The sequence below is a fragment of the Gobio gobio genome (genome assembly GCF_949357685.1).
Source record: "Gobio gobio genome assembly, chromosome: 19".
Taxonomy (NCBI): Eukaryota; Metazoa; Chordata; class Actinopteri; order Cypriniformes; family Gobionidae; genus Gobio; species Gobio gobio.
In genome coordinates, this window is record NC_137112.1 from 40643406 (window position 1) to 40665776 (window position 22371).

Genomic DNA, 22371 nt, shown 5'->3' on the forward strand with positions numbered 1-22371 from the left:
CACACACCTGTGTGCATGCTGCCATAAGTAAAGTAATAGCTATCTTGTCTGTGAACAGGTGTCTGAGGTACTGCCCTGTTACTCTGACTGCAGTCAGTATGTGTGGGAAGTGGAGTCCTGGTCCATATGCATCATAAAGCCACCAAACAATCTCACGAACACCGGATCCACCCAGCCTTCCTGCGGAGAGGGTTTCCGGACCTGCAAAATCCAGTGAGCTTATCACAGTTAGTCTTTTAATGAGCAAATAATCTCTTTAAAAGTTTCATTAAAAAGAAGACGTGTCTCGTACTTAGAATGTCTTTTTAAAATGTCCCCATTCTGCCACAATACAGCAGCACAATATATTGTGTCTTACGCGGTACAATGATAAAACCTGTGCGCGTCTCACAGCAAAATTGTCTCATAAGTCAGCGTTCAAAACCGAGTCACGACAGTGCCAAACAGATTCATGGCGTCATAACTCTGCTTCTTAAAGATAAGTGAGGTCGTAACTCTGCCCTTCCGACTAAAGTGAGGTCAGAGGGGATGATGGGATACAGTGGGTAATGTAATAACTGAATTTCTGGTTGTATTTGTGCTCTCACCGTGACTAGGTAACATTTTCTTTGCATAAGAGGCGCCACAACCACCCTAGACATCGTCTGAATTTGAGGCTCTTTATAGTTTCATTTGAAACACAAAAAAAACTCTTGTTTTTCTCTGACTGAAAGCTGCTTGAAAAGGGGAGGAGAAGACCAGGATGAGGTTGTGGATGACTCACTGTGTGCCCAGGAGGAACAGCCAATCACAGCTGAGACCTGTCAACTGCCGTGCCCCGCCCACTGTGTGACATCAGAGTGGAGCCAGTGGACCAAATGTGCCGTGGTCAGTTTGACTGATGAATGAATAGATGGAGGGGCTGATGAATGGATAAGAAAATGTCAGGATGGAGGGAAGCTTGTCATGATGGGATGACTATAACGAAGCGTTTATTCCTTTAGTAAATATGTTCCTGTTAGATGATGGATGGCACAGTAAAAATATTCTTTAATGAGTAAATATGAAAATGTCAAATGGTGTATCGATTTGAATGTGCATTTTTTGCACTTTATTTGTGGAATTATGTTGATTATCACTGAAAATGATTGTGGCATGTCCCTTAATTAGCTAAAATTACAGTAATGCATTTTAGTGGATGTCAAGGGTGCAAGGTATTGCATCTGATTAAACAATAAAATCCACACTGTTTTAAAGGTATAGCCACATGACTTTACCATTACGCTTATTGACATGACACATGTGGGGTAGAATTGCTTACTAACCTGTTATAATTAATATATCCTAAACCCTGTAATTTTCATCTTGATACTCAACTGTTTACACAGAGAAAAAAATCCACTTACAACAGTTTTTGTCTCCAATGCCACTGTCCACAACCAGTGCTCGAAGTGGGGCGGTAGTCACCGGTACACAGTACCGGCACTTCTATATTTTACTCTTAAGCGTACCTGCACATCTCGCTTTTATAACGGCTCAATTGTCTGTGCAATATGACTGTGACTGAAGCCCAATTGTTTAAGTGGTGCGCGAATCACAGTAGGTGCGTTCACCGGCGCGCTCCAAAAGTGTTAAGATTTGCTCGAGCCATTCCTATGCGACGCTGATGATAAAATGTGTGACCCATGGGCGTCACTAGGCCCTTTTTAGGTAAAAATTTGTGATTAACCTTTCGAACATATGAAACTGGCGGGAGGCTTCGGCTTCGTCCCGTCTTTTAATCTGCGTTAAACAGCGTGTTCTTCAATCCGCAGCGGCGTCGAACAGAACAGAGCGCACGTCAGAAGCAGAGGTGTGTGCGTTGATCTGAGCCTCATTGGTCTGTCACCGCTCGTCAATGTCAAAATATTTGAGAAAACCAATCAAATCAGAGTAGGCGGGCTTTATGTTCACACAGAAGCTGCTGAGGCTGAGCGCGAATTTTAGCAGCACGACTCGACCTCAAGTGCGAGATCTGTAGCTAAACTAAACATTTCATATTTAAGTCAGAAATGTTAAACAAATGACAAAAATATTCAGGCAAATTAATAAACTTTTGTCTAATTTCGCCATTTTGATTTGAAATAGGCCAATGTAATGTAATTTATAATACAATTAACAAACAAGAAATATTAACAAAGCCGTTTTCTTCAGATTAGGCGTACGATTAATAGTAATGAATGTGTGCATATTGTAAATTAATAATTCCATTTGTAGCTCTCAGTAAATATAAAAGCTCAGCTTTTTTCAGCCTGTATTGAAGATTAGTAATGAATGTGTGCACATTGTGAATTAATATGTAATATGTAAGTAATATGTAGATCATAGAAATCTAAATTTTCTCGAGGGGCCATGCCCCTGAAACCCCCCTAACCTCACATTTGGGATCTCAGTGATTATAAACCTGCCTACATTGCATGATTAAGGGATGTACAATATGGTCTTGCAGAATAAGGAATTCATATTTGCTTTATAAGTAGGCCTATAAGTAATAATAAATATTACAGCCAATATCCTAATATGCATACTAATAAACTACTAGTTAATAGTGAGAATTGGACCCTAAACTAAAGTGTTACCATTTATTTTTGCATACCCTCACTGAGGGCTGAGCCCCCCTAAAATGAAAATCCTAGAATCGCCCCTGGTGCGACCCATTTGAATTCTATTGAGAATGTAGTAAAACACTACGGAGAACATCAAACATGATCTAAAACAGCCTCCAAAATGACTGATGAAAAGAGGGGAAATCATCCTGCAAGCTTTTTAAACTCATGATGACCACATTTACTAGAATTGATCATGTTCTGTTGTATTTATTGTGGTACATTTTGACTAGTTGTAGAATTTATAATAGATAATCAGTTAAGGGAATAGATTTTTCACTAAAGATGTATACCTGTGGCATGCTGTAGCTATAGTTTCTAACTGCGTTGCTATTTTTCATAACAAATGCAATAGATAAAAAAATTTAAAATGTTAACATTGGCCTGCATGGTAATGAGGTGCCGTCAATGGTCTTGCTTTGTAAACCCTTACTGTAACAAATGCTATAGTTAAACAATTACAAGAACTATGTGTTAGTTTTAAGGCTGAGTACAAGTTAGAAAGAGCTTTAAAATATGGACCTTCTTGAATTATTGACTAAACAACCCCCCCCCCCCACACACACACACACACACACACACACAACAAAGCCCCGCCCCCTTTGGTGAGTACCAGCACTTTTATATCTTTTCCACTTCAAGCACTGTCCACAACAATATTAAAAGATTACAATAAGTAACTACAATAATCATAATTAAGATTAAAATACTTAAATTGAGGCATTCCAGAAGTTTGGGAGTGAGCGTTCCGTTGTAAATGCATTACTGTAAACACAGTGAATGAGAAGTCCCCATTAGGATATGCAAGGTTGTGTATTGGTGTGATTGATGTCTGCATTTCTCCAGGATTGTAATGACGGTGATTTGAGGTGGAGGAGTAGAACAGTTTTGAGGTGGCCAGAAGGAGATCATACCTGCCCTGATCTAAACCAGACTCAACCCTGTATCAATATGACCTCTCTCAAATACTCCTACGTTTACTCAGGTACTGAAACAAACGTTCACACCAGTGGCGAGGCCAGGCATTTTAAGGTGAGTGGACCTCACCTCAGTGCCTACTCTCAAACTAAAGTACATCATTTTACAATACACAAGAAACTAATAGGGATGGAAATTTCGACAGCTAAAAAATATGAATAAATTGAAAACAAAAATGCGATCTGTTGAGCATTCTGCATAATCTCGTCTCATATATTGTTGAAAAAGTCTAGCAGAATACAAAAAGCATAATTGTTGCAGGTAGAGAGCAATACCAAGTACCTGCGTTTTGGTTTGTAGCTTCACCAACCATTAGTAAACCATAGTAGATCACATATATTTATTCAGAGAAGGTGTTCCCGATTCAAACAAGCTCAAACACAACATAACATGACGTTTAGATCTTGAGAGAATTCTCAGTGGCGATGATGCAGTGTTTTCTAACGTCATTTGACAACGTCAGGAAGGTCAACAAATAGAAACTTCTCAGACAGTATACGATTTCAGACGCAGTGTGGATGTTCGGTATGGTGGGTGGGTATAGTGAGCACTAGTAGGGACGCTGAGTAAAGACCCATCGGGGACTGTTGTACAGCGGAAGCTCACTTGGATTGGATTGATCACTCATATTGACAGCTCTTGCATTTACCATTCTTATTCACCAGGATCTTATTACTTCTTATCTTTACATGTTTACACTAGCAAGAAGTCTATTTGTTCATGTATTTGAGTGATTATTGTCATGTATGCAGGATTTCCCACAAAAAAATTTTTTGTCTCATTTAATTGGGTGGACCAGCCATCAATCTGACTGGGCCAGTACAACCCTGGCCCTCATGTAGCCTCGCCATTGGTTCACACTATCACAATTTACAGATTGTCAAAAAAAAGTGTTCTGTCCACATTATGGAGTGAAGTGTGTGTCTATGTGTGTGTGTTGAAGACTGGAGTAGCTGTCAGCTCAGTGAAGACGCAGTATGTGGCCGGGGGATTAAGACTCGACTCCTGAACTGTGTCCGCAGCGACGGGAAGCTGGTGGAACTGAGCATGTGCAAAGAGGTGACTATTCTTTTCTCACTGGAATTATTTCACAAAAGCTCTAATAGGAATCTGGTCATTTTATTGTTGTCTTCTCTTTTGTAGTTGGGTCCTTCACGCGGAAAGCTCTCTGCCCCCTGTGAGGTGGGCTGCCCTGTTAATTGCCTGATTACAGAGTGGTCCACCTGGTCAGAATGTTCACACACCTGTGGAAGCCAAAGTACGATCTCCAATTGATATAATATTAATAATAATAATGGTATAATTATTTTATAAATATGTAGCTTTTTATAATTTTGAAGAAAACAAGTGGTGCTTTCCTTCACAACTCTGGCCAATAAAATAAAATAATAATAGTTATTATTATTAGTAATTCATTATTTATAATTATTACATAATTATTTAATATGAATAAATACACCAATCAGGCATAACATTATGATCACCTTCCTAATATTGTGTTGGTCCCCCTTTTGCTGCCAAAACAGCCCTGACCCGTCAATGCATGAACTCCACTAGACCCCTGAAGGTGTGCTGTGGTATCTGGCACCAAGAGGTTAGCAGTAGATTCTTTAAGTCCTGTAAGTTGCAAGGTGGGGCCTCCATAGATCAGACTTGTTTGTTCAGCCCATCCCACAGATGCTCGATTGGATTGAGATCTGGGGAATTTGGAGGCCAATTCAACACCTCAAACTCGTTGTTGTGCTCCTCAAACCGTTCCTGAACCATTTTTGCTTTGTGGCAGGGCACATTATCCTGCTGAAAGAGACACAGCCACCAGGGAATACCGTTTCCATTAAAGGGTGTACATGGTCTGCAACAATGCTTAGGTAGGTGGTACATGTCAAAGTAACATCCACATGGATGGCAGGACCCAATGTTTCCCAGCAGAACATTGCCCAAAGCATCACACTGCCTCTGCCGGCTTGCCTTCTTCCCGTAGTGCATCCTGGTGCCGTGTGTTCCCCAGGTAAGCGACGCACATGCACCCGGCCATCCACGTGATGTAAAAGTAAACATGATTCATCAGACCAGACCTTCTTCCATTGCTCCGTGGTCCAGTTTTGATGTTGGTGCTTTCGTGGTAGGCAAGGGTCAGCATAGGCCCTCTGACTGATCTGCGGCTATGCAGGTCCATATGCAACAAACTGTGATAAACTGTGTATTCTGACACCTTTTCCATCAGAACCAGCATTACAGACTGATCTCATGAAATAGCGTATGTATGACACGGCAATTCGCTATGCCATTTTGGCGTGCTATCAAGACGCATAATTGCTTTTTAGCGTGTTTATCAACGCCGTTTCATTCTATCCCCCTACACTTCCCCTACCCCTAAACCTACCCATCACACACACACACACACACACACACATACACACACACACTGCCCCTGCCCCTAAACCTACCCATCACAAGAAACATTCTGCATTTTTACATTTTCAAAAAAGCATCATTTAGTATGTTTATAAAATCCATTTACATTCACATCTACGCAAAGTCATGATGTCATGTTGAGCATTAACTTCTTGAGCAATTTGAGCTACAGTAGCTCGTCTGTTTGATCGGACTAACACGGGCCAGCCTTCGCTCCCCACGTGCATCAATGAGCCTTGGCCGCCATTGACCCTGTTGCCGGTTCACCACTTGGAGCACTTTTGATAGATACTGCAGAAACCACTGCAGACCGGTAACACCCCACAAGAGCTGCAGTTTTGGAGATGCTCTGACCCAGTCGTCTAGCCATCACAATTTGGCCCTTGTCAATCTCGCTCAAATCCTTATACATGCCTATTTTTCCTGCTTCTAACACATCAAAATGTTCACTTGCTGTGTAATATAGCCAACCCACTAACAGGTGCCGTGATGAAGAGATAATCAGCGTTATTCACTTCACCGGTCATAATGTTATGCCTGATCTGTGTAAATATTTAGCATTATTTTATAATAATATTTTTTTATGTGCATAAGTGGTGCTTTCCTTTTCAAAACTAAACAATAAAATCAACAACAGCGATGATAATAATAGTAATATTTGACTATTTAATACGAATAAATTCATATGTAATATTATATATTTGTTTTCGATGAAAACATAAGTGGTGCTTTTATGAATCTAGAATCTTTGGAAAGATAGCACACACCTGTATGTTTACACCCTTGAGAGTTCAGTCATGCTTCCTTGAACTCTGCTATTGTTAGGGGCTTAATTAAAATCTGTTATCAGTCTCATTTATCTTCATTCAAGGCTCTGCCAGTCCCGTGAGGAAACTCTTCCCGGAGCGCTTATTCAATTTAAGCATGCAAACAGTGGACTCCAGGTCCTGATCCCATGTGTTCGTGTCTTGTTGTGTGTGCGAATTTTCCAGGTCAAATGACACGTTCCAGGGTCGTTCTCCGGCCTGCCAATGAGGGAGGTCGTCCCTGTCCATCTCAACTCTCCCAGACTCGTCCCTGTCCCATTAGGCCCTGCTACAGCTGGAGACTGGGGGACTGGAGACCATGCAGGGTTGAGGTAGTATTGATGCAGTGCACCTCAAACACAACTGCTGCTGCCACTGAGATATTGTCCTTGCTAGCACAAATGAACAGACCAAATATTTAGATGTTCACGTAGCTTAAACTGTCAAAGTGCGCACATCAGAACACGGTTTCCCCTGAGCTTGCATGAGATAAAATCATCCTCGCTGTGCCGTTATAAACAGCTCTGACAGAATTCTGTCTCATTCTTAGATCTTTATGTTAAGCGGTTGGCAAAGGTGCGGCATCATATAAAAGTAAAACAAAACCTATTCCCAGGTGTATTTGTCACCTAATGATTTATTCAGCAGCTGAAAGTATTAGTCACAAAAATGGATCAAAACTGACAGTAAAGACATTTTATGTTTTAAAAGTTTCAAAATGTTTCTATTTTAAATAATTGTGTCCTTTTCATCAAAGAATCCTTAAAGGGGGGGGTGAAATGCTGTTTCATGCATACTGAGCTTTTTACACTGTTAAAGACTTCCCATGCTAAACATGGACAAAGAACATGTTTAACAATTTGGGACATTTGATGGAGTATTTCTGTGCCAAAAATACTCCTTCCGGTTTCTCATAAGTTTCGGAACGTTTTTTTCGAGTATGGGCCAAAGTGACGTCAACAAGGGCGGAATGTCCTTGTACGGGCTCGACCAGAGCAAGACAGCAAATGCACGGCCATTAACGCACTGTGCTCGGCTTTAGGGAAGTCATAGGCTGTGCGCAGTCACAGGACTTCACAAAATTAACAGTGGCACCAAAGATGTGTGTTTTTGGTTGTCAGGGCAAGACAACCCTGCACAGCTTCCCAAAGAACCCAGAGTTGGGACAGTGGATGGAGTTTGTTTTTCCGGAGCAGCAACAGAGTTGTGCAAGTGTTTTTGTTTGTTCCCTGAATTTCGCCAACGATGGTTTATAAACAAGGCCCAGTTCAACTCCGGATTTGTTGCTCTAGATGGAGCAGTCCCAGCGATTAGGGTTCACGGTCGTGTGCTGGAACCAGGCAGTGAGTAAAACTGCTTCAAATGTCTTTGTGTTGTTAGCTATCGACTCGTTCATTAAAATGCGCTACTATTCCATAGTTTTTTTATGTAAACACGCACTAGTCTGACGTGCAAAACAGTAGCAGCTTGCTACTGCTAACATTAAATCGCATACAATAGTCCATAAACCAAATTATGTCCTCATAAACTATGAGTAAACACACAAAAATGTTGTAAAACTCTTGCATGACAAGTCGCTAAGCAAGTATATAAGTTACAGTTCCAGTATATACCATTGAGACGTCATGCTGTAGTCGTTGCTGCTTCTCCTGTTCAATTTCAGCCTCTAAATCTGATTCTGGATCATATATGTATGGCTAAATCTGATTGATAGTCATGGTTTATTTAGGATAACGTTTTTTTTCCACGTTTAAGGATGTCACAGCTTCCAGACGCTCTCAACACAATAGATGCGCGCACTTGTGATTCTTTAGCTCCGCCCACACGATAAGCCTCCAGCCGCTTGTTTTTTTCCGGAAAGACTCGGTACAGCCTATCTTTCTTTTATAAATATAATAAAACTAAAGATTTTTCCGAGATATGAAGGATGCAATACTACTCTATAGGCACTCAAGGTTGACATGAGATTGACTGAAACTGAGTGTTTCACCCCCCCTTTAAAAAAATATTAAGCAGCACAACGGTTTTCAACATTGATAATCAGAATGATTTCTGAAGGATCATGTGACTGAAGACTGGAGTAATGATGACAATATTATTGTTTTTGATCAAATAAATGCCGCCTTGGTGAGGCTTCTTTCAAAAACATTTAAAAAATCTTACCAATCCCATACTTTTGAACAGTAGTGTATGTCAAAAGTAAAATTATGTCAACATTTTTTATAAATGTATAAAATAAAAGCCATTTTATGTTCAAAAAAGAATATAATTTTAGGTGTAAAAAAGTAAACACATACAAATAAACAGTAAAAATGCATTTTTCGGGGATGTAAAAAATTTAACTATATATATTTTTTTTAAAATGGGGGTGTAAAATACATAATTAAAAAATTATTGAAAAAATCTAAATCTCTTGTCCCAGGTTTCTCTCTGGTAGAATAAAGGCTACCAATTAAAGATGCATTTTTATACAAAATCACTGAAATAGGTCTCCTGAGCAATCAAACGTGTCTCTTTGTCAGATGTAGGTAAGCAGCGAAAAAAGAGTTGACACGCTTTTTTAGCCAATCAGAACACCAAAAGATCAGAAACACTCTCTGGCTGTGAATCATTTTGCGTGTTGGACACAAGCCCATGCGGAGGCCACATCATGGTGTTTTGAGCCAATTATATTACGGCTAAATCTAGAGTGGCTTCTTTCTACCCACACTTTCTACATAACAGAACTCTAGAAAAAAATGACCTGAAGTATTTCATCAGCACACAGAAAAGACATAACACATCTAAACTATCCAATATAACGTCATGAACATGACAGACCTGCTCTGTCTGTAATCTTTCTCTCTCTCTCTTTGCAGGGGGCCGACTGTGGCGAGGGAGTGAGTCGGAGGGAAATATCCTGTGTGGTGCACTGGGGTTCTCTCTCAGGTCCTCCTCAGCCCGTTCCGGTGGATGATAAGATGTGTGTAGGAAATTCACAGAGCAAAGTCAGTGAGATTGAGTTACTGCAGCCCTGCACGATCCCTTGTCCAGGTTTGCATTTCTAACACAAATATTAGCACAAATACCACACTCAAAAGTTTGGAATAAAGGTTTTTTAAATATTTTTGAAAGAAGTCTCTTACGCTCACCAAGGCTGCATTTATTTGATGAAAAATACATTAAAACAGTGATATTGTGAAAGAGTAATACAATTTAAAATAAAGGTAATAAAATGTAATTTATAATCTCTTTGCAACCACTCATTGGCTGTGATTTATGTCTCATACATCAGGAGAATGTCACCTAACCAAGTGGTCACCATGGAGTTCATGTCAGCTGCTGTGTTTGGATGGCCGGAGTTTTGAGACGTGGGGTCGGCAGGCTCGTTCTAGAGCCGTAGTCACACAAGTCCCGGAAAATCAGGACTCCTGTCCCAGCCAGATGTATGAGGCACGGCCATGCCAAGGTTTGTGAGAAGCCATAGGGCCCTATCATACATCCGGTGCAATGCGACGGCAGGCAGTGTTTTTTGCTAGTTTCAGCCCGACGCTGCATTTGTGCGCCCTTGGGCGTGCTGGTCTGAAAACGAGGTGTGTTCTAGGGCTTGCATAGACTAGTCGAGTAGTCAAGAGATCGACTACTTCAACCACTAGTCAGCGCTGTCAGAAATGATTGACTACTCGAGCGTGCATTAACCAAGTAATTCATCATGGATGACAAAAATATCGTAATTTGCCAACTTTGTAAGAATACTTTAAAATACATCAGTACGACAGCTCTGCACAACCACCTACGATTGAAACATCCAACTACAAAGGCAAATGTTAGTGAGATGCACACCATGCAAACGAGCATTGGTGGCCTTTAAACGCCGGATTACAGAGAGGAGAAGACAGGTAATAACAAATTTACTTGTGGATTGCATAGTAAAGCCCTACACGGGCCCGAGACGCTCAGGCCCTGGCCTGGCCCGTGTCCGAAAGCTTATCAAACTCTCTGCCCGAGTACACTGGAGCCGTTTAAAAAAAAAAAAAAAAGTATCCTCACTATTACACACTTACCCCTTTTCCACCAAGGCAGTGCTAGTTTCAAATCGGTTCTTTGTCTTTCGACACCCAAAGCACTAGCTCTGAACCAGGAAAAGTGGTTCTTGAGTAGCACCAAAACATTGCTGGTCTAGAAGTAAGAACCGCTTGCATCAGGGGCTGGGTTACCGTGACCAACAAGACAAACACAAACTTGTGACCGCCATGTTTGAAATAGCAGCTAATGGAGCTAATAGCTGCTCAATTGTAATCTCCGTCTATACAAATTTTGGTGAGCTGCACAAATGCGTTGGATTCACTGTGTTTTGATGCCGATGTAGGATCGTAAAGCCATGTGCATCAATAGTAACGCAACGTTCGCCATTGTTGATGGAAGGCTTGTTCGAAATGCATCGGTGCTGTGCAGACCGATCGCCGTATGACATCAAAGTACATCGAGAGCATACGACTACTTATGCTTTTGAATCGCTCTTGCTGTATTTTGATATCATACGTGGATCGGTCTGCGCAGTGCCGATACATCTCAAACAAGCCTGGTGTGTTTGTGTTTCCCGCTGCCTCGCTAGCGTTGCTAAGAAAGATTAGACGTATACAGTAACGTAAGACCTGGCTCTGTGGCGGCTCTCTAGCATGTGGAAAGGCAAACCGGTTCTTAGAAGGCTCGTCAGTCGAACCAACTCAGAACTGGCACTAGCACTAGCTCTGAACTAGCAACCGGTTCATTCTGGTGGAAAAGGGATAACTGTTGTAGCTATTAAAATAGTTCAGCTTTGTTTTTAATGTCAAAGCAGTTATATTTCGTTTCGTTTCTTTATTAAGTTCATTTAGAAAACTGTTAGGAGCATTTTTTGTTTGTTAAATTAAAGTTTTTGTTTTTTAAAGTGACGACCAAGAGGTCAGCGGCCGACAGTGAGTTAACCACATGTTTGATCAATTTAGCCTCTTAAATCAACACTTGACTCATCTTGCATATAATAAAATCCATAGATATAAAACACTTCAAGCATCACAATGTTAGTTTAAACGTTTATCCTATATCACCACCACCACCACAGTAAAAAGGCAATTTTGACAAGTTGAGGCAGGCTGATGCTGCTCGCAACGGCGCTCGCAAACGAAACAGGCTATATGATCTAAAAACTAAACAAAATAAAACAAAGTAAAAGTAAAAAACATGCAGGTTGTCTTACCTTACACCTCTCTGCAAAACGAATATAAATCCGATCTTCAATTCCCACGCTATATACACATTTAACAGAGTTCACGTCAATGAAAGCAACAGATAGCCTATGAGCTGCATTTTATTTATCATCAGCTCATTTCAAAATCAATAACTATTTTATAGTGAAGGATATAAGACCACTCTCTGCAGTTTCAGGAGAGGGATTCAGGATATCAACTTCTGTGAACCCAGTTACACCGTTCCATCGAATGCAACACTCTGGAAAGCCATGCACGTATAGTTTGCATATGTTAGGATTGCAATGTCGCGTGCAGCTATTTATTTGGCTTTACTCTGTTACATGAAAATTAAAATATAATGTCATAATTATAATGTTTTGAGAGTTTACTTATGTAATTGTTGCATTAAGCTATGAATTAATAAACATTTGTTGATAAGAACTATTTCATGTCTTTTAATTTACAGTAGCATGAACCAGTATTGTTTTAATAAGAAATCGACTAGCAGAAATCAGTAGTCGTGCAACCCCTAGTGTGTTCAGGTGCATTGTTGGCACGTTGCTATTTTGAGGCAACTGAAACAACTGCACCACTGACCAACACAAACCTGGTCTAAAGTCAATAGTGCAGTATTTTTTGTGTTATTTAAAGAGCGTGTTAGTAATATGCGCCTATAGGCGGGTGCGCAACGCGCGTACACTCTGTTTATTACACACACAGGGACGCACAGAAGCACACAAACATTTATAAATATGAAAAATTAAAGGATTAAAATGTAAAAAAAAATATTATTGTGAAAATAAATAAAGAAAATGCCAACATGTCATAATGGATAGTCATTGCATTTATCAGAATTAGCCTAACTATTTGCAGTAATGACGAGCAAGCGAGCGTCATTGGACGTTTCCTTGCTAGAGAAGCGTTCAGTCTTTCCGCTTGCAAATTCTGCCATGAAAATAGCGAATCCGACTGATAGTGAATCCGGCACGAGCGCAACTGGCTTTTAAAGGGAATGGGAGATGAGACTCTGATTGATTTATTGCATGTTACGCTCAAAGCACATCCATGACTCATTAAGAGAATAGGGACAAACGTTTCGGACCTGTCGTGCTGAGAATTTTTCCTGTCGTTAAACTAGCAAAAGTGGATTCGCTTCCTAAGTGCACTTGCGCCATGCGCTTTAGATCATGTGCTTAGTTCGGCCCATAGTGGAGAAATGTACTTATTTTCAACATTTTGATATTAACATTTAAAAGAACACAATACTTGGACTCTTTTTGGTTAGACCAAATAAACCCCTTACTTTCTTTGGCTAGGGAAGTTCCAAGGTGTTGTTTTTCATAGCTGTCATTTCCTCTCTGGCTGTGTGTGAAAATAGCTCTTAGACTGAGAAGTGATAAACAGGAAATGTTGTTTAGCCACTAAACCAGAAAAGCACTCTAGTGTGTTTTTGCCTGTTCTTCCAGGAGGAACGTGTCTTAGTTATGAATGGATGACCGGTGAGTGGAGGCATAACCGTAGGCTGGTGTGGTGCCAGCGCTCTGATGGAGTCAACGTCACAGGTGCGCACTATTAATGTATTAATTCTCAAAATAACATGATAAGAAAACAAATGCATGTCTTGTACCTTTTTTAGTATTGGGAAGGACTAGGAAAAAACAACCATTAATTTTCATTTTGGCTTAATGTAATCAGTGTTCCTCTACATTAGGAGGCTGCATCGCTCAGAACCAGCCATCTGCTGTACGGCAGTGTCACCCTCCCTGCACCAAACCCTTCTCCTTCTGCACACAGGTAACACAGAACACTGTGAACATGAATCTCACAAAGAACATGGTACTATTTCATCCCAAAACGTTGCATTCACACGGGGCGTCTGTGTTAACACTGTGGGTACACGATCCGTTCCACCTGCACGATCTGTTTCACGCATGCGCGTAATTACGTAGTAGAAAACGTCACGGTTTTCCTAAACTATCAGTACCTACTAATGAAACACTTGACGGCAAGGCGGCACAACTTGCGTCATATTTGTGTAACGTAAGTTGTATTGTGTTTAACATTTAACAGCGGGTCTATTTTGATGCTTTTAAATATAGCTTACTCTATGCATTACGATGTGTTTACGTGGTTGCCAATCCAAAATAATAAAGGAGTTGTGAGTCGTTACATGAACATATAACGAAATTCAGACCAGTCACACCAATACTTACAAAAGTCCAGCAGAACACCCGTTCGCCATGTTCAGAGGATTAAACGGACTGAATGAGAGGAGGCGGGGTGCGTGTCAACTCGCTGTCGGTCGGAGAGGAGAGGAGAGCGCAGCTGATATCGATACTGTAGAAAATGAGTTTTGTTTCAGATATTTCAGTATCGATACATAGCGAAATATCGATATTTTTGACAACACTAGTAGGCATACACACAGGTTCGAAGACTCGTTCTCTCGCCCCTACAGTGCAATTCGACTAGGTATACATCCGCGATAAAATATCAAGGTGAAAGTCATCATAGCTTGCGTAGTATAGACCCAACTCCCAACCCAACATTGAGAATAGATTAACGGCGATATTTTTTTTATCGCCCGATAAGAGTCTCACGTTAACGCAGCACGTTAACACCGATAACGGCCCACCACTAAAAATATACAAATAAATCAAAATGTTTTATTATTATTGTCAGTATATTTTAATCATAAGGTTATGGTTAACAATGTATTAATAGAAAAAAAATGTTTAGGTGAATTATGGCAGGGGTATTGAGATTCCCCCTGTTGGTAAAACAGCCGCTGCTACACGGTAGCTTCGGATCTTTGTTCCAGCAATGAATGATATTCTTTTTGTAAGGAAATTTGACAGATGCTGAGTTTACTAAGTGTGGTATCATTTGATGTAAAACCCTTCATTATCATACATCACATCTTCATCTCACCCACTAATGCTGTCCAATTAACAGCTGTACGTCTCCATATGTAGAACGTAACACATTTCAATATCCAGCTGCCACCACACTGCCCCATTACTGATGTTTTACGAGAATCTCTGTCTTATTGTCAGAATGGAGTCTGTGGTTGTGAGAAGGGCTTCATAGAGGTCATGTCCTCTCATGGGTTCCTTGACTACTGTACCAGAACCCCAGGGTTGGACCACAAGGCAGATGTGAAAACCACCGCAGGCCGTCTAAGACCAGAGCACGCTCGGAACAAGAACCACGTCAAGGACTGGGCGCTACAGCCTCTTGGACCTGGTACTAACAACAACCATATACTTTCCTATAGAGGTGATGCAGTGATGATGTATTTTTGTAGCCCAACCCAGAAGTTAGCATCACCCCGGTTCCCTCGAAAAAAACCCAATAGGATTTTTCCATTGGCTTTTGAATTATTGCAGGAGAATACACTCTGTTTTACGATCAAATTTTTTTGATTCTTAGGTATTTGGTTCTTAATGATTATCTCTTTACAAATGAACACACCTTTATGAATTTTGAAACTTAAAGGGGTCATGAACTGGCGTTTTTATTTTTTTATACTGTTGTCTGAGGTCAACTTATGACGTTTGCATGGTTTTTACATTCAAAAACATCATAATGAATAAGTAGTAGGCTATTTTCTGCCCTGGTTTTGAGCCTCTCTCAAGAAACACTCGGTTTTGATAGGCGTGCCGCACTGAAGACTTGGAAGTAAACGCCCACTGCTTCAGCTCCCCGGTGAGTACACGAGGAATTGTTTTGAAAGCTTGAAAAAAAAGAAAAGAAAGAAAGCTTGTGGAGAAACGGCAACCGAAATTGATTCGTCCCACATCGCTCGCAAAATATCTTTATCAAACAAACACAATGATTTATCATCCACCCGCGATTGATTGGAATGTTATTTTTGTATTACTTGGCCCGCCCAATCGGTGGAAATAAGGGCGAACCGTGCATCACAAACACACACACACATATGCCAAGTACGTCGCACACTGCATGATCAAAACTTCTGCGATTTTATTTTTCCTTCAAATATCAAGTCTAGACAGTGAACGCACATCAAGAAAGGAATGTTATTTCACTATTTAAGATAGTCCGTCGGCAGGCCGGGCTTACGTTTTGGTAGCCCGTCTGGAAAACACATAGCCCCGGGACGTTGGGCTTTGCGAGCCCTAGCCCATACATGTCCGAGTCTGATCCCAATTCACAATGAACCAACAACACCACAAATAAAGGATTCTCCAGCCTTTGACAGCGTGCTAATGTTCAGTTAGACACGTATACATAATCAATAGATATCAAACGATCTATAACAATGCAATACTACCACATATAAAAACATTTTTACTCACATAAGTGTGGTTAATCTCATCCTTTCTGCAAATCCAGTCTCTTGTTTACAAACGAATCCGTGGTTAAATGAAGGAACAGACACACAATGTCTTCCCCACGTGAGCTGGATATTCATTCAAAATAAAGTTCATCCATGTGTTTATAATATTGGAACCCGAATTAAGCTTATGCGGTATGTTTAGAAATTCTATCCGGTTTAGCTCCATGTAGGCCTGTGTTATGTTAGTGGCACGAGTCGGTGGGCGGGGCTACAGAATCAGGCGTTGTTCTTCTTCTGTTGAGGTGGTGTTTCACTCTGACGTCATAGCCGGGCACATTCTGAGATTGAGCGTTTGCTGGGCCTGGTGTCAATAAAAGCTTTTCTTTGATTAACAAGGACGTTTTCAGCTCTGAAACTTACAGGATATTCTTATATTACCATGACCTTTTATATATCAAAAGCTCAAGGGAAAGTTGATTTGTCAATTCATCACCCCTTTAAATACAATTGCCAGAAGTAAAAAGCTAAATATCGGCAAGTTTTACCTGTCCGGTGTGATGGCGTTTAATGTCTCAATAACCTCTATAGTCCCATTAAGACACTTGTTAGCAACCACCTTTTTCACTTTTGTACTTGTACAGGGTTTAAAAAACAAACAAATATTACTTAGATATTTTATGTCATAGAATAAAACGTGAAAATATCTTAAATATTTAGTTCATAAAAATGAAAATTCTGTCATTAATTACTTGCCCTCATGTCGTTCCAAACCCGCAAGACCTTCGTTCATCTTCAAAACACGAATGTAGATATATTTGATGAAATCCGAGAGCTCTCTGACCCCTCCATAGACAGCAATTTAGCAATTTTCCAGGGTTTGGAACGACATGAGGGTGAGGAATTAATGACAGAATTTTCATTTTTGGGTGAACTAACCCTTTAAACTTGTGTTAACCACAGACCTTATTTCAGGCATTTAACCAATAACTCTATTGGATGGATTGTTTGATTGACAGCTGGTGGTCGAGAGCCAGTTTACTCAACCAGAATGCTTCGATTGAGCAAAAATGTTAATGTTTATTTTGACTGACAGATGGGCGTGTCAAGTTGTGGGTATATGGGCTGATGGCGGCTGGGTTTGTTGTGATCCTCCTCCTCATCATGATGTCCTTCCTACTGTGGTGAGGCTGATTTTTACATGGATGTGTTGTGCTAGTTTAATGTGCTTTATTTCACTCCATGGTTTCTTTTTTTCTCACATAATAAAACAGTCGTGGTCCTAATCACCCTCCCACCCTCAGTTTAGTTTCCATTAATGACTGCCTGAATGAACATTGTTCCATAAATAAACTAACGCAAATCCTTTACCCTCAGAGATAAAACATGTATGTTCTGCACTCTAGTGGTGATCATTTAAACTGCAATAAATCATGATGCAAATTGTTTCTTAGGTGGTTGTTGTGAGTTTATTAAACATGTTTTGTGTTTCAGTAAGAACCCAGAGGGCAGTCCCAGCAGCAGTCCGCAGAAAGCACTGGCTCTGGCATATGATGGGGACGTGGATATGTGAGTCCACTATGTGTATGCAATCCTAAAACAGACGTCTGGCAACATTCAGACCAGAGCATGAACTTTCACAGCACACAAGCTGAGCATGACAAAGAGCCAGACCAGAGATAGTGTTGACTGGAGAACTAAACAGGAGGCTGTCGGGAGAACATGGACAGTGTCATACAGCCGAAACAGGACGTGACATCGTGTCTACAGTACCATAGCGTGAGTGTGTGAATGTTTGTCTGTCTGTGTGTGTCTTTGTTCATGAGCGTGTGCGAAGATCTGTGCGTGCAGTTTGTTTAATGCCCATTTATGAGGAAATTGTTCAGTACATGTTAAAGGAATCGTTCACTCATAAAGGAGATTCTCATGTCGTCCCAAACCCTTATTAATATCTATCTTCTGTGAAACACAAAAAGAGAATTTCTAAAGAATATCTGCGCCACTCTTTTTAATATAATCAGTCGTATGAACTACTTTAATTATGCTTTTTTTGCGTCTACTTTTTTCGACGCTTGAAAGCTTTGTTCCTATTCAGTGCATGAAAAAGAGCTACCAGAACATTCTTAAAAAAACATTTAATTAAAATTCCTTACGTTCCACAGAAGAAAGTCAGTCATAAGAGTTAGAAAATGATGGCAGAATTTTCATTTTTGGGTGAACCATCCCTTTAATGATCCCCCTTAAAAAAGGGATGTTTTCTGATGCACTACATTAGTGCCATCTTAAGTGCCATATTTATTCTTTAATTTATGTTTTAAAACCTATATAGCCTTTAAAATTTGCCTCCCTATTTGATTCATTTAGGTGTTAAACAAAAATCTTTTGATTTTACCCTAATCAGCTTTGAAGGATTTAAAATGCTTTGTTAACCCCTGACAAGGTTGTAACGTTCTTTTGTAATGTGTGTACTGTAATGTGAATATTTTCTATCTGTGTCTTTGAATGGTTTATAAATAAATCTGAATCTCAGAGAGGAGTGTTATATTTAAATAAGCACTGTATCGTGCTGTAGGACTTTCATATTTCTGCTGTGTTTGCGCTCTTTTAGATTCATCTCCATCTTTGCGGTTCTGGAACAGTGCTGCTGTCATTTCTGATCAGTATCAATACACTGAGCCAACTTCTATGGGTCAACCCCAGACTGTCATATTCCTCTCATGAATTGTAATTAGACTGTGAATTAGTTACAACAGATGAGATCAAATGAGGAAAACGCAGGTGCTACACGGCTGCATGTATTCACAAGGGCCTGTAGATGGCAGTAGAATACTATGATAGAAAACTCAATTATCTGAGGCTTTTGGTTCCTGTTTGCTGATATAATGCTCCATAAGCATACAATGCAATATCAAGGACATCCTAAGAGAGCATCTTAGATTTAAGCATTAGTAGACATGTATATATAATTCCAGAAGTTTGAAGAATCACTGTTCTAGATCCCATTTTAAGATCCGATAAGAAAAATAAGAAAAGATAAAATGACTGCTTAATTTAAACATACAAAAAAGTAAAAAGCTATTTATTGCAGCTTATAGTTTTCAGATCAGCTTATAAACAAACAAGTTATATCAATAAAGGTATAATATAGTTTCAAACCTATGTGATTTCCGTGGATCAAAAGCAGAATGTTTGAGTTGCACATCCATACAATGATTTGTCAATCTTGCTCGTTCATATTCACACTTATCAGACATGTCGTGATGGGTTTGACGTCAGTGACAACAAATCTAAATGGTTGTTTAAAGTTTAAAGGAACACGCCGACTTTCTGGGACTTTAGCTTATTCACCGTATCCCCCAGAGTTAGATAAATCCATACATACCACTCATTTCCGTGCCATAACTCTGTCTGACGAACTCACAGCAAGCCTAGCTTAGCACAAAGACTGGAGGTAAACGGCTTCAGCTAGCCTATTGCTCAATAAGTGACAAAATAACACCAACATTTTCCTATTTACATGTTGTGATGTGTATAGTTGCATTGTGTACTAAGACAGACAGAAAATTTAAAGTTGTGATTTTCTAGACCGATATGACTTGGAACTATGCTCTCATTCGTGCGTAATAATCAAGGAACTTTGCTGCCATACCATGGGTGCAGTGGCGCAATGATATTTTACCAGCGCCTGAAAATAGTCCCCAATGTTACCCCCCCTGTTCGAACAGCCCGCTCCAAGCAGGACTCAAACCCTGGTCCGCCGGCATTAGAATCAGACGCTCTAACAAGGAGGCTAAAGGCTGCAACCTCTAGCATCAGTCGCTAGAGCGTCTCTTGAGATCAGAGGAGTGAGGTTTACTCGCACAGCAACTACTAGCTGGCCTCCGTTACACTCACCCCCCTAAACATCACTCCCATCCGGGTCACGGCACCAATGTAACCCCTCCTGTTCAAACCGCCCGCTCCGAGCGGGACTCAAACCCGGATCCGCCGGCATGAGAATCAGACGCTCTAACAAGGAGGCTAAAGGCTGCAACCTCTAGCATCAGTCGCTAGAGCGTCTCTTGAGATCAGAGGAGTGGGGTTTACACGCACAGCAACTACTAGCTGGCCTCTGTTACACCAGCACCCTCTCTGTGCAAGCAGGTTGTCACGTTGGTTATGTTGACGGAATAAGCCTATTTTCAGGCGCTGCGTAATATCATTGCGCCTCTGCACCCATGATACGTAGCAAAGTTTCTTGATTACTATGCAGGAATGAGAGTATAGTTCCTAGCCATATCGGTAAATAGGAAAATGTTGGTGTTATTTTGTCACTTATTGAGCAGTAGGCTAGCTGGAGCTATTTACCTCCAGTCTTTGTGCTAAGCTAGGCTAAGTTATGGCACGCACAGAGATGAGAATGGTATGTATGGACTGATCTAACTCTGGGGGATACGGTGAGGCGTGTTCCTTAAAATAATGCACAAGTTTTCATGTTTAAGCAAACTGTTCCTTTAATGGCGCTTATGCTCAAAACACTGCAGCTGTAGAGCCAAAGGTAATAGAAAAATGTTAAAAACCCGGCAATCTTTTTAGCATCTGCATGCTGTTAAATACTCGCATGTTGGCATAAATGCACGACAAAAAATTCAATCAGCAAATGTGATTGATTTGGAGAAGTTTTGATCGAGCGCAAGGCGTTTGAGTGAGTTTTCTTCACACCTCGCTTTGCATCAGGTCACTGATAAGGTTTTCCAACAGCCCAGATTTCGAAATTGGATTCATTGATTTATGAGAGGAGGTAAACGACTTTTAACTACTCTCAAAGGAAAATATTGTAGGTTATTTGGACCTTGAATTGTTTTCTGTCTAGCTAAATTCAGCCAAAGATGATCAAATTACCCATTATAGGCAAATGGGCGGCCCACAGCAGCAGTCTTTTTGCATCAAAATGTATTTTGTCTCTCACAATCTGGTTACTGTTGAAGGACGACATTAATTTTACATGTCTGTTTTTGCAACACTGGATTAGCCTTTTTTGTAGATATATGGTTGTTTTAGACGGAGTTTACTCATTTAATTTAGTTTTCAGTCAAACAGAAGACCTCTCATCTCCTCATTCCTCCACTCTCGTAGCTTCTTCTCCCCTCCCCTCTTTTTCACTCCTGTATCAGTGGAGAAGTGCACTAGAGAGCTCTCGTTCTCGCTCGTGTCTCTGTGTGCCTTATCAGATGAGATAAGCTTGAGTGCTAAGGTTCTAATAGGGTTCCAGCCCAGTGGGATTCTCCTCACGTGCCCAGAGAACAACAAACACATACATCACTGCAGCCCGAGATCAGCTCCACTCCACGACAACACAGACGCTGCCCAAATCAACCACATTCTGATCCCAGTTTACTGAGATCGCCAAGAGTTTGCACTTAAAGGTACAGTTCACCCCCATAAAAAAATCAGTCTTAATTCACTCAGCCTTATATATGTTTTTCTTTCTTTAACACACCTAATTTGAACGTCAACATGAATGTGTTGAATATATGGGAATATATTACATGATTTGGGGGAATAAATCAAACTGCGATGTTTACAAATCCCTCAATCTGAACCCTCAGTACCTGACTAATCTGCTCCGTCCGTACACTCCATCTAGAGCTTTGAGATCCAGTGAGCGCTGTCTACTCATCGTGCCTAGATCTAGACTTAAAAAACGCAGCGATCGCGCTTTTGCGACAGCAGGTCCAAAACTTTGGAACAGTCTACCTCTTCACATCAGATTAGCTCCCTCCATTTCCACCTTTAAATCTGCTCTAAAGACCTATTTTTTCTCTCAGGCTTTCAATAATCCTTGGCCTTAGGCTCATTATTTTTTTATTATATGCTGTGTGTTCATTAAGTTTGATATTTTTTTCTCTACCTTTTAGTTTGATCAATTTATGTACAGCACTTTGGTCAGCCTTTTTAAATGTGCTTTAAAAATAAATATTTTATGGTATTGTATTTTTATGATAAAAACTGCAATTTAGATTTAAAATGCAATTTAAAAAATGCTTAGGGGTGCACAA

General features: G+C 40.4%; 1 protein-coding gene across 1 annotated transcript in view; it reads left to right on the forward strand.

Moving 5' to 3' along the window:
• Positions 1-18864, forward strand: part of thsd7bb (thrombospondin, type I, domain containing 7Bb) — a 127553-nt gene extending 108689 nt beyond the window's left edge. The window contains exons 18-30 of the mRNA XM_079844379.1: positions 59-213; positions 714-867; positions 3471-3609; positions 4546-4661; positions 4746-4860; positions 7010-7155; positions 9682-9856; positions 10098-10271; positions 13500-13595; positions 13745-13827; positions 15090-15279; positions 17430-17517; positions 17828-18864. Of these exons, the coding sequence (XP_079700505.1) occupies positions 59-213; positions 714-867; positions 3471-3609; positions 4546-4661; positions 4746-4860; positions 7010-7155; positions 9682-9856; positions 10098-10271; positions 13500-13595; positions 13745-13827; positions 15090-15279; positions 17430-17517; positions 17828-17906 (1710 nt within the window). The 3' untranslated portion in view covers positions 17907-18864. The remainder of the gene's footprint in view (positions 1-58; positions 214-713; positions 868-3470; positions 3610-4545; positions 4662-4745; positions 4861-7009; positions 7156-9681; positions 9857-10097; positions 10272-13499; positions 13596-13744; positions 13828-15089; positions 15280-17429; positions 17518-17827) is intronic.
• The last annotated feature ends 3507 nt before the right edge of the window (positions 18865-22371 follow it).